This window comes from Seriola aureovittata, chromosome 21, assembly GCF_021018895.1.
Source record: "Seriola aureovittata isolate HTS-2021-v1 ecotype China chromosome 21, ASM2101889v1, whole genome shotgun sequence".
Taxonomy (NCBI): Eukaryota; Metazoa; Chordata; class Actinopteri; order Carangiformes; family Carangidae; genus Seriola; species Seriola aureovittata.
In genome coordinates this window covers 12,781,253-12,795,223 of record NC_079384.1, presented here as the reverse complement: position 1 = coordinate 12,795,223, position 13,971 = coordinate 12,781,253, and the positions used below count along the sequence as shown (strand labels likewise).

The following is a 13,971-nucleotide window of genomic DNA, read 5'->3' as shown; positions in this document are numbered from 1 at the left end:
GCCCCCGCAGCTCACACATACACACACACACACACACACACATGCACACACACAAGGAAACCTGAGCACAATCAAACACGCCACACATACACATGCTTTTTATATTATAATTTTGGAGTTATTTCAGGGATATGGTTGTCCGCATTCATTTGTTTCTGTAATTCTTCTCTCCATATTGCTCACTTACAAGTCCCGTACTGATACCATACGAGCTGATCACATACTCTATACACAGTGAAGAATAGTTTAACTGTCAGACACCTAAATTGATGCCTCTCTGAAATTTGCAGAAAAGGCCAACAGGAAACCACTGGATCCTCTGAACGACACCGAGGCCAAAGCAAAAAAGAAATTCCAGATTTTATTAACTGATTTCATTAAATAACTGAGCAGTGCAAAGTATTATAAGATACTGAGGGTTGCAAAGGTCCCGTCCTCCAAATTCAGGCGAAACAAGGCTGTATTCTCAGCTGCACTTCGAGAAGAAATGCGACAGACTTGTCGGCCTGTTATGTTGTATTCTGTCTGGTGATGTGGACTTCAGAGGAGCCAGCCCCCCTGCTGGGGCCAGCCTTTATTGAAATATTGATGCTGGATGAGGAGAAAAAATATTACGACATGTTAAAGTGTTCCGTTAAACTGAAGATCAAACACTGTGCGTCATACATTATACATCACATCATCATTATCCTGTAATATACATTGTATTAAATTATGCAGGAGATGTTGATGGGGTAAACTTAGGGCAGGATTCACACATGGCTGCGTGGGCCATGCTTTTCATATGCAGGTGCATCGTGGGATCAAAGGTGTAGTGAGGGACCTGCAAGGTCGCGGAATAGCTAACGCCATCGTCTCAGTGGAGGGCATCGGCCACGATGTTCGCACAGGTAAGATATATTGCATTTCACCTGACTTTTATATATAATTTCAGCTATTGTTCATTTGAGCAAGCCACCATTACAAAACAAACACCTCAGAAATGTGTTCAGTTCCAGTTTGTCTGGATACGAGCAGCTGCCATTGTGTTTTTTGCAGCATGTGGATGTGTTTTCCCTTCATCCCTGAATTTTTATGTGAGTGAGTAAGCTCAGATTTTGCAGTCAAAGCAGCAGCAGCTATACCTCAGGGTGCACTGACTCAACTGTCTCTACACTTCAGCTTATTCCTCAGGAATGAGTCACTCTTACAGTAAGTTAGTCTTCCGGTGTAAAGATGGAACAAAAAAAAAAAATACAAACAAAAGCAGCTGATGTATTTGAGTTGGAGTTTGACTCAATTCACAGTCATAGCCAGTGTTGTCGAGGCCCTCTGCTCTGAATTTGACTATCGATTTGTGCGTCCTCAAGGCAATCTCTGCTGATGCCTAAAAAATGCAGCCTTCAAAGCCAAAGTAGTTTTGTACTTAGAGCGTGAAATCGAATGTCCAAAAGGACATTAGCCATTATTATTCCTGGAACTAAGTATAAGTCACCGCTTCCTCTCAGAAACCCTGCTATTCTCAGTTGCAGTCGGGATAGATTTTTAGGCTATTTATTTAGAAAAGTGTACCTTTTCAGCTGCTTTGAATTTGCTTTGGAACCGTATAAGCTTTATAAACCGAAAGCAGTCGTCCTTTCGTCAGGATGAATCGACCGTAGATCACTGAGAAGGCAGGACGGACAGACAGCCTGGGAGCTATTGATGCACATCAACGAAAGATGTTTTGCCAAACAAAGAATTCATTAGCTCATTAGCATTTTATAGTGATGCATATCAGGAAACAATTAGATTCCCTTCTGCCATCTCAATGTGAGTAATGTGAGCGCAGATGTCCATGTGTAACTGTTTGGATCGGCTGTAGATCAGCAGCAGAAACAGACCTGCTATCATGTATCATTTGTGACCATTCAGACGTGTCAGGTGGGTGTTTGGATGACAGAGAGGAAGTGACACTGTCGTTTTTATGAGTGAGTCAACGGCTGAAAATACAGCACAAGAGCACTCGTGTTCCCAGGGTCACATAAAGGCAGCGTTCAGCACGGTGTGGCCAAGAAAATCCAGCATGACAAAGCAGAGCTATTTTTAAAAAATCTAAATAGGAATACAGAACACCTCCTTTCCAGAAGTAGAACACAAAGAACTCTCTAACTTTTATTTGAGGTTTAGGATTAAAGCTTTTGTGATGCTTGCTTCTTCTTTTTTTTGCCACTGCTTAGTAGGCTGTTCAAATTCAGCTTTCTAGGACAAGATTTGCATACTGCTGCTGTTGCACAAATAATGTGTAACTGTTATGCTTGTTGTGATTTAACTTAAATTTCATGTTAACATGGTCCTTTATACTGTAGGTAAAACCCTTGAGGGTGCAGCATCTGTAGTAAAAAGTTTCAGAGAGAAAAGTGGGTATTGCTAAAGGTTGTGCCAACAGTAATTAGATCAGTCTTTGTTTTGTGTTTTTTTTATTGACCCTGAGAGCAGAAAAGATCAAACATGCTCACTGTACTTCTCTTATTACTCTGAAATTTGTCTTCTTTGGTCTATCAAGAGAAAGAATTAAGCTTGTTTCTTCTTTTTTTTCCACTTGAAGTCTCTATTAGAGGCTAAGAGTCCTGATGTCTCACCCTCTGCTGCTTTTGGACCCTCAATTTATGGAAGTGCTATGCTGAATTGCTGAAGTACCACTTTGATCATTTTTATGGGGAAAAAAAGTGAGTGGAAAAAAATGGGATGGACAGTGATTTGGTTTCATGTGATAAAAAAAAAAAAAAAAAAGCTGATGAACATACATTATGATGAAGGAAAATGTTAGAAGTTGACAGAGTGAAAGGATGGCAAACATATCATCATCAAATACAGCGAGACTGTATTATATGTAGGGGTCACTGTGAAGTCATGAAACCCAAAAAGGTACAAGGCCTTATAGGGATTATTAAAAGTATATTATACTGGACCTTTCATGAACAAAGGAGCATAATTTTTACAGTATTAATGAATTTTTCCCTCCATCAAACTGAATCAGACTAAATCCATAACAAATGTCACCAATGGTTAATATTTCTTATGGTAGAAGAAGCTGGCTTAGTTAGATAGGACACTGTAGAAACAAAATACTTTAAATTAGCCAACGTGAAGCTACATTTTACATACATCAACAGTGAGCTGAAACTTGGATTCGATATAATGCAATGTTTAGCTGCAATATGGTTATGGTTAGTGGGCTAAAACTTTGATAAAGGGTCACGTCATCAGATGAACCATCCACTTTATTTAACTTCAGTTTTTCCCACTGCTGTGTATCAACAACATTTTGTGCTGCTGAAGATGTATAATAGGCTACTGCCATTAAACTGACATATTGTGTAAAAGCAGTTTTACAAGTTTTACAAGTTTTACTTTCCTGCTTTTTGGAGTTCAGTGCGGCAAACTGGAAAGGTTTGTATGAGTATACGAAATATTTATTTGATGTGTTTGTGTGTGTGTGTGTGTGTGTGTGTGTGTGTGTGTGTGTGTGTGTGTGTGTGTGTGTGTGTGTTTTCAGCTGCTGATGGTGACTACTGGCGCTTGCTGAACCCCGGAGAGTACAGAGTGACAGCCAGGGCCGAGGGCTACAGCCTCAGCAGCAGGAAGTGCGAGGTGGGCTACGAGATCGGCGCCACCAGGTGCGACTTCATCATCGGCCGCACCAACCTGTCACGAATCAAAGAAATCATGGAAAAATTCAACAAGCAGCCCATCAGACTGCCCGTCAGGCAGCTCCAGGCTCGCAGGACCAGAGAAAGACGCACGGGAACATAATGACAGGATGAGGAAGCTGCAGGAAAAATTGAAAACAAACATCTGCTCTGATCTGACTGGGGTGAACTCCAGGCCTGGGTTTGGACCTTTGTCAGATTCCTCCACAGGACTGTCAGAGGAATTAGTGTTTGGAGATTGAAAATGTGGATTAATTTAAACGGGATGCTTTATTTGTTTTTTTGTTTAGTTTGGTTTCATCCCCAGGCATAAGCTCTCTCTGCGGCGACTGTTGTCATCTCAGCTTTCCTTGATATCCACCGTAAATGTAAAAGTATTTCTTTCTATCAAGGGCTATGTTTGTTCAACCCCTTTTTTTTCAGTCTATAATACATCTACCATCACTCCTTGTGACACAAGTATAAATACTGAAATGGCAGATAAGAGAATATAATCAATTCAGAACTTATTTTTTTAAATAAAAGAAAATTGATATACAAACTATAGATAAGGAATATGTCTTAGCATTTAATTTTAGCCACTCTGAGAAATGGCCATGACTGTCATTATGTACATACTTATTAACTTATATAACACATGTAAACCATTACAAAAGCTTTATTACCTGCACTTGTACAATTTTTGGTCCATTAAGAAACTTGTGGACACGGTGGCTTTTTGTGTGTCACTGATTAATTTTTTTTATAAACTTTGCATTTGGCAAATCATTAAAGAATTAAAGACTATTAAAGACTATGTTTGCACAAACTGAACTTATTAAGCTGCTCATGTGGTAGAGTGTGGATTTTACTCATGGAAAACACCTTGAAAGTGTCTGCATAAGGGTGTGTAATGTCCAATCAATTACACAATTTGAATTTCCAAGTAATTTAGTTTCCTGGAAAGAACCATGTAATATTAGTACTAATTATAGAGAAAGCAGTATTCAGTTGGTACACATTTACTGAATCTGTTCCAATTAATGGGGCAACCTAGTGCACAGGGCATCAGCTGGATATGTGAAAATGTGAAAATCACATAAATGTTGGAAATGTTAACGTTCATTTACAGGCAAGCATGCATGACGATATACTTCATCATATTCATATATAATCATTTAGCAATTTTTTTTTTGGAAATGACACACATATAAAATCAATCTGTACCAAAGTATTTTAGAGGACTTCACATCGGAAATGATAAAGAAAGTCAAAATGTTTGCAGTAATGAGTGATTTACTGAGATGATAATATCAAAATGATCTCTGATTTTACATTCGCTCCTGTTTTGATTGAACCTCCCTAATGGAAAATAAACACCATTACATTCCCATAACTTAATTGTAATCACTGTGGTTAATTTTAAGCATCATCTCATTTGATTTCTGCAGCAGTGTGATCATATCGCAGGAGTGTCGGGGTGGAAAGGCTCTAATTATCAGAGCTCTGCTGGGGCTTCCACAGATCACTAGCTTATTCTGACAACAACACCGACCCTCCTTCTCTCTGGCCAGCATGCAATTAGAGGAAGACCTTAACCTCTTTTCTCTTCCTCCAAAGGTTATTGAATGGAGACTCACACACCTGTCATCATCTCAGAGCATTGGAGAGCATAAGACATATCAGAGGTTCTTAGTATTACCATGCTTCCTGCAGCTCTTTACCGGAGTCAGTGACTTTGATTTGAAACAGAAAGAATCTGTACAGCATGTAAGGGGGATTTTACATATTGAAGGGGTCATCCGGGTGGTTTTTCAAGTTTTAATCTTTTAAATGCAAAATGAAAATAAACCGTTATTTTTGGTATTAAAGTTACTGTGTCAATGTATGGAGATGGTACAATAGGCAACCTCACTGTTTGCATGCCTTACATAAAAAACTTGAATCTATTTCAGTCCTGTATAAACTGACAAACTACCAAGCTAGCAAGGAAGGAAGAAGAATAAGAGAACAGCTGGATGTTTGTAAAATGAAACAAGGTTAGTGAAATGTCTACCATATTTCTTGGCAATCCATCCAAATGTCAACCTGCTGGTGGCGCTACAGGAAAAGTCAGGAGATGATCAAAGTCAGTAGGATTCTGGGACTGGGCACGATGAATATCTCTGCAAAATTTCATGGCAATCTGTCCAATAGCTGATGAGATAACTTGATGAGAACTTGTAAGACAAACTTCTTCCCATATGGACAGCAGACGATCCCTTTGAGTGATAGTGGGTGTGGATCAGGGTGGGATGGGGGGAGGGTGGTTGCACGGTGTGCAGGGTGTGCAGTGTAGCCGCTGCGGCCTGCAGCTGTGATACCGTGCAGATGTGTGGGAAGACACAGGCACCAGCTGACCTTGCCAACAGTTGAAAGGCCAACGCTTCTCAGAAGTCCGTCCAGCCTTTGAAGTGTTAGAGTGCCGCCCTGGATATCACAGGAGTGAGTCGCCATGCAGGATTGGTAAACCAGCTCTTAACCTCTCTTCCCTCCGCTACTCCAGAGCCCCGGAGACAGATTAGACTCTCTGTGGGCTCAATGCACATCAAAGATGACAACCAGATCAGCAAGGAGGAGGATCATGGCTAGAAAAATTTGTTAAAGATAAGTTAAGATGCATTATTTACTTCGATCCCATATGTGCAGAAGACATAAATATTTAAGTGTGGTTTGATGTACTTGTTTTGATTAAACCTCAGGGAAATTCCACTTTCATGCAACGTGGCTTAACTGGGCTTATTTTCATACTTTTGACCATACATGAATACCAATGATGATGCCAGATGGAAATGTTAAGGGATCAACTGAGTCAGCAGGATTCATCCTCTGGGCACAATGAATGCACAAATTCATGGCGAAAAGTCAGGGTGATCACTTAAGTCATTAAAAGTCATCCACCAGGGAACATTAATGTCTCTATATAATTTAACTGCAACCTATTCAATGAATGTTGAGATGTTGTTCAGCCTGGACCAGGCTAGAGAGTTGAGCTTACCACTGCCAGAGCCAAACTGCTAACGTGGCTTCAAATAAGAGCCAGGCTGTAATAAAGCAGAATAATCCTTTAATGTGTGTGAACCGAGTTAAAAAGTCAAACTGTAAGTAAGACTGTAAATAAGTTTTTGAAACAAGTTGAATACATTGTTAACAGATGAAATATTAACAACACATTGACCCCATTTGCAAATACGAGTCTTTTTCTTAAGATCAATATTTACTTGCCGTGTGAATCTCTCTGGTGTTTAATGAAACACATTATCAATCGTTAACCAAACTCAAACCGTCAGGGCACAGATCAGTAGTGTGTGTGTGTGTGTGTGTGTGTGTGTGTGTGTAGTAGGAGTGAGTAAAGCTTTGGTGTTGTGTGGGAGGCTGCCAGGAGTAAAAGGAGAGAGGAGACTGCCCAGTGAAAAAGCCACAGTGCAGATGATAGCCTACAGGTTTCGTTAACGAGCAAACTAACTCCACACACACCAGCAGCAGAGCACACAGGACAGACGTACACTCAAATACAGCTGGTACGCGCAGCAGCTCTAGGTTTAGGAAAATGGGATAATGGGAGGTTTTTTGGATATTTAGTCGAAGAAAAATTGTGACAATGCCTGTTATTGATTATTTACAATAATTACATTTGTACAATACATAGCAACTAAACATAGAAACACATAAACGATAGATAGAAGATAAAATACATTCATTGCCAAACATCCAAATGTATTCAAGGTCTTGCGCACTCACACAGGTGTTTGCACTTACAGCTGATTAACCATCTGCTCAGGTTGAAGCTGGGTGGAGCTATGCTGGGAACTACATGAGATGGGCGGTTTTGTGCTACATAGGAGTGATTAGCAGCGATTAGAAGCAAAATTCTTTTTGCGACATGTAACCCCCATAAACTGAACAGAAAAATCACAGGCGACTCAATTGTTTCTCTCTGAAGTTTAGATCTTTGTTTTATTTTTTTCATACTCATCATCTGGTTCAAAGTAGTGGATCTGTGTTAAATGTAGATCTAACTGATGAAAAAAACATGAACAACTATATTCAGTTGTGCTTTATTTTACAAGTGCATTATTTCCAAATGAGTTCTTGAAAGTTTCCTGCGAAGAACAGTTCAGTTTGGTCATAAATTTAACAGTTTAATTAAGTGGTAGATTTATGTTGCAGTTCTACCAAAAGTCCAAGAGGTGGCGCATAGCACGTTCATGGAGAGTTGACGTCAGGAGAGGGGAAGGGAGGGAGGAGGGGGCGGAGTCTAGTACATACGCAGTCTTAGCAACGTTAATTAAAAGTTATGTCTCTTAATTACAATGTTGAGGTTATCCAGCAGAGAGTTGCCTTGTTCCGAGAACTGTTTAGTTACCAGAGGATCCAAGAGGACCACGTTCATGTGTCTTTTATGACTGTTCTCTGGTGAGTGTGAGTCACTTTTTCAGAGCTAGCTTAAAAGCGATGTTAGCCTCATGCTAAATTTATGATGGAAAAAAAACCAACGTGTTGTGGTTGATAAAAAAAACTCTGCGCTGTAGAGTTTGAGATGTGTTGTTTTTGTGTTGTGACATATTGCTTGCATAAACTGTCTTGTGAAATGTATTTTCTAGTCAGTCATGTTCGATTTTGTGAACATTTGAGTGAGCCATAAGCTTAAAAAAGGTTAAAAGAAAACCATGAGATATTTAAGCAGCCTCTTACCTACGACCAAATCACGCGTCAACACAAATAGTTCCACAACTGGACTGGTACTGGACACTTTCCTGACATGCACACTAGGTTGTTACCTCAGGTGTGCGCTGAGGTATCCAGGTTTTTTTTCCTTCCCTTCTTCCTTTCTGACAGTTACATAATTTATGTTAATCTTTGCAAAGTTACAATCTAAGATAGATAATGACTGTTAATGTAATGCTAATTAACTGCCAATAAAACACCTGTAAAGCAGTGATACATGTAGTTAAAAGTCCCAGTGCTGTTGTACTCTATATCAGCACTCATTTGGTCAGAAGTAGCTGTTGTAAAATGGTATTCATCTGCATACAATAAAAAAAGAATTTGACATTAACTGAAGTTAAAATGTATGGTATGCAGGTTGTTTTTTTTTTTTTATGGTCGATTTCTGAACGAGGATGACTGCAGGAGTTTCAACAAGCGGGACCCCCGACCACCACTGCGGCTCCACATAAAGAAGTCCAGGAGCAACTCCATGGATTTGGATGCACTAGCTTCTCCACTGGGATACCAGGTAAGATCTAACATAATAGAAACATAGGGTGCCCTAACTGAACTAAAAAGAAAAAGACTCATAGTCGACTTACTACAAAAACTGAAAATTTCTCTTGAGGAAGGATACAACTATACAACTGAAGAAGAAATAAATAAGGAATAAAAAAAAGGGTTATACATTGAACTCAGTAATTTGAATACCGGGTTAAAAAGTGTAGTCATTTTGTTTTTCATATTAATGTGTCAAACAGAGCTCTGAACAGAGGGATGTTTTGAGTTAATTTGTTTTATTTTAAAGGCCTTGCTTTTTTATTAAGCCCATATTCACATGAGTGCTGTTTTTTAATTCTGTGAGTATAAACAAATGCTATTGCACAGAGCAGTGGTTGTGTTTTACTTATCATCCTCCTCATAGAGCCTAAGTATTAGATATTGGTGTATTACTATTTTATTGGCATCTAACCCAGCTCCTCATAACTACTGGTTACAGTCATTTGAGAGTTTTTTTTTTTTTTTCTCAAAAGACACTGATGGCTGATGCTCTTGTCAAGCAACAATCGGCACCAACTGTTCCCGGCTAAGAAACCACATTTAGCGGCAGAGAAAACTGACAAATAGCCCCTTTACCAAGCTCTCACAGACCTTTTCTTAACAGCATGGTTGTTCAAAGAAAAAAAAGGAGAAAGCACAAGTGCAACTAATAATGTTGATGATGAATTATTCATTAATAATGGCCCTGTTCCATTTAGGTGTCCCAGTAAGTGAAAACCAGTGAGCCAGCATGCGCAATATCAAAGCCCTGGAACTGAACATCTTACTGAAATACAGTCTTCATTAAGGTATTGAATTACAGTGGTACTGTGTGACACTATGTGAAAAAGGTCTGAATCTGTGCCTGAAATCGTTTGCTGTCCACAATTTTATGTGAGTGCATTTTGAGCATGTAAATGTATTCACTATATAGTGTCTATGAAATGTTCACGACTTTAAAGTTAGAAAGGGAGCGATTTCAGATAGATCCCACGTTCACAATATACAGGACGGATGGTAGAAATGGGAAAGATTGCGATATTTGCAACTAGGGAGCATCCATTTCATGTCAGAGACAGTTAGTTGATAAAGGTGCAAGTTGCAGGGAGGGAGATGTTCATCAAGCAGCGTCTGTACACTTCACACAGTCCTGAGAAGTGGTCTGATCAGCCAAAATATGTGAAAACACCTTTGTGGGTGGGGTGTGGATGTGTGCAGGAGCCTGATCTGCCCTAAACTGCACAAAACTAACAAGTACAACTTTCCCCTGATTTTCATTAAAATGTGATACTTTAGTTTTTCTTGGGAAAAACATATAAATCAGTATTGACACTGAGCAGCGGCCACGCCTATGACATAACAGCCCAGCAACAATATGCGTCACATTTTCTAGAACACAGTCAAACAGAAAGCGTATGGTGAAATATGGGAGAGAAACAAGAGTACAAGTGGGGTAATAAGCACCACATGCTCTTTGTTTATTGACATATGAAGGAGATAGTCATGCTGGATTCTCCAGGAGAGTTTTCACAAATTCGCTTATATGTCATTCAGATGTGGAGGTGAAGTTTGTTGGGTTTATGGAGTTTGGTTGAAACACAAAGCAGCATTCATAAACAAGAGGACTGGTTTGTGTCAGGAGAAGGGGCCCTTTGCTGGGCTCATTTGGATATTTAAGTCAACAAACCCAACATTCCTTCTTTGCTATCACTTTTCATATGCTTTACTTTTCGTTATGAGGCTTTCCAAATACCTGTCAAACGAGATGTTATTGCCCTTTTTTTTACACATTTAAAAAGAAAATTAATCTTCACTGCACCCACTGCACTAAATCACTTGGAAGCATTAGTGTAGCTTAACAATTCATTCAACAAAATATCATGGGCTTCATGACAAATAACATTCTGAGCTCCTTTTTTAACCTCTTGATTTCTGGTTCAAAGGGTTATAAAGAGAAAAACGACAAACATTCCCGTGTTTTACAGAGCGAGGTGTCCACTTTTCACTTTTGATTTGTGGTTTATTTCTCACTCACGGGGGTCAGTTGACTGAACGAGTTGAGGCCAACCATGATTAAGCTATGTGTTATGGTCAGTGCCACCCACCTGAAGATAATCACTGGCTCCTGGGGTGCAGATAAGTGTACACAGTCTCAAGTCATTTACAGCTGAGGCCGTCTCAGTTAGCCGCTGATGTTGTTTCATTACCACCTGCGCTGTGGTGTGAACTGAAAAATCGCTTCCCTCTGGCTCAAACTGATTGCAGGTGGAGACAGTCCGAATTGCTGCGGATACAAAAGCTGGAAGTTATATCAGATGTGTCAAACTCTCCTTTTTTTCCCCTTGTGCCCCACAATGATTTGTTTGAAAAAAAAAAAAAAAGCTTTAAAGACAAGATTATGACTGATGTTGTAATTTGGGTACCAAAGTAAAACAGTGATTTTGTAAGCATTCATTTAGAACATATTCAATGTTTTTTAGCTTAATGGAAGATGTGCTAAATTTGTTGAATACTAAAAAAACATTTATTTTGCTAAAATTACACATTTTCCTGGTTTAACTGCAGAAGACTTTGGACCCAATCCAAAACAGACCTTTGCAAAACCTTCCAGAACCCATCATGGATAACTTCATTTTGTAAAAAGAGACTGTAAAAAGAGCACACTTTTTCTTTTTTCATAACAGTACCAGACCATTTTGGTAAAGTCTACAGTTTACTTTAATCATTATGGTCAAAATATTAAACAGTCATCTTCCTCATTTTCTCCATCAATTACAATTACAATCACCATCAACAGCAGATATTCTCATCTTATCAACAGCAGTCGTAACTGTCAGCATCATCACCCCCATCATCTGTCAGCATCATCACCACCGTCATCTTCACTTTGTCAGCTTAGCCATCTTTAGCAGCAGCATTTGAGCCAAGGTTTAATAAATTAGGAGGTACATAACAAAACACTTCCGGCTGTCAAGTCAGTCACCATAACAAAATGAGGTATATTACACTCACTTCACTGTCAACTATCAACAACAGTTAAAACTTAATTTGCATTTGAAGCAGCACATTCTGTAACACTCAAAACAAGTACAGTGTCATCATAAATTACATGTACGTATATTAAAAAGACACAAAAATACTTTTCACTTTGTCATTTATCTAAACCTGTCAACATGTATCATTTCATGTTTAGCTTGTTTTTTCACCAATAACCATAGTCATTGTTTATGAGAAAAATAACTACTCTACATCAGTGCAAAAAACATCAGCAAGAAATTACCATGGAAAGCTGAATTAGGGTACAGAAATACAGTGGCAGATTCTAGGTAATGTTAATGTATGGAAGTGAATAAGGCAATGATTTATTCTGTCTAAATTGTTCAAGATATCCAAATGTTAACGTGAATGGAAAAAACTAAACCACCTTATTTTACAGAATTTAAGGCATCAGATGTCTCGGAGTGCCATACAGTACTACACAATGCATCATGTATCCAAAACAACCATTTCTCCTCTGTTTTTATCATAAATCCTTAAACTGGTGGACACAAAATAAAAGCAAACATCTGTATGTATTAATTGTTAATTACATTTTTTTATTTTTTTTATTTATCATCTCTTATGTGCAGCTACTAACATTTGGCTCACTGGGTGTCACTGATAATTGTGGCACTGTGTGTTCTAAGTGTAGATACCACATCTCACTTATAGCTCCCCTCCCCCACACACATATGCAGTCTGAATGCACTATGTCCAAATCTCCTGAAAATCCCAATGGAAGAACATAAACTGAAAATCAGATGTCTGTAAAATAAATGTTCATGAGAAATATTATTCTATATTCTCTGTCTACCGAGCGAAGCTCAATCTAAAGCCATCTGGTACAGGGCTTCCTGTCCTCTGATACAGGAAAAATATAAAACATAACAGGTAGTGGATCAGATGATACCTTGTCAATCAAGAGGGCTCGTGACCTGTCTTTGAGAATTGCCTGAAAATAACTATACAGTACAAGCAATATGACTAAATTAATATACAGTATGTATCTAGTCAATGTGCATGTAAAAGTGTGGTACTGCCATCGTTTTATAGCTATCCATCCCATTTAAAAGGGCCTATGCTGATTATTGGTTGCCATGTATCCTTCCTAAAAATACTGAAATGTCATAATTTTGATTTCCATGGATACATCTAACAATAAAGCTGAAGACTTAATTATGCAAAAGGCAAAGCTTCTCTGCCAGTAAAATAATTTGAATGGGAAAAGATTCTGCCCCTTGTAGTTCATTGAATTGACTCATTTGACCTATAACCAATATACAGTACCTTATGATTTTCACTCTGAAATATTTCATAGACTGAACTGATATTTATTCCCTGATTTGTTTGTAATTAAACTGATAGAGCTTAAAATACACGTGCCACATTACACTACCCAGCATCAATTCAAACAGGTTCAGATTCCTTGTTTTAAATATGCAATGCTGCCCGATTGTTTAAGTCATTTTTTGAGCATAAATGCCCAAAACTTCAGTGGTTCCAGCTTCTTAAATTTTATTATGTCATGTTTTTCTTTTATGATAATAAACAGAATATTTTTTGACATTTTATGGACCAAACCAATAACTGATAAATCATTGATAATGTTGCAGTGCTAAAAAAATAATTCTGGCAAGAACTAATTTCTTTTTGTTTTTTATTCTGGTAAATAATTGTATAGTGAAGAGAGGTTATTTGTATGTTGAAGGCTCGCAGGTTACAGGTCTGTTCTTCATAGAATGAATCATTTCAGCTCTTACACCCAGTGCCAAAGACCAAACACTTTGAATGTATAGTCTGTATTTTGTAAATGCTTCTGGAAATATGAGTGTTACAGGATGATTTTCAAATATTATCTATTGCTTTTTCAGTTTAAGACCTTTACTGTTTTTATGTAAAATCACACCTCTTGAGGTAGAAACTATTTGATCAGAGGTGACAGTTAATATTACGAAATCTAGTCCTTACAATAGTACCCTAAATATTGTGTTTC

General features: G+C 38.4%; 1 protein-coding gene across 1 annotated transcript in view; it reads left to right on the top strand.

Moving 5' to 3' along the window:
- cpxm2 (carboxypeptidase X (M14 family), member 2) overlaps nt 1-5,046 on the top strand; it is a 30,050-nt gene extending 25,004 nt beyond the window's left edge. Inside the window, exons 13-14 of the mRNA XM_056365253.1 lie at nt 791-890; nt 3,518-5,046. Coding sequence (XP_056221228.1) covers nt 791-890; nt 3,518-3,774 — 357 coding nt within the window. The 3' untranslated portion in view covers nt 3,775-5,046. The remainder of the gene's footprint in view (nt 1-790; nt 891-3,517) is intronic.
- The last annotated feature ends 8,925 nt before the right edge of the window (nt 5,047-13,971 follow it).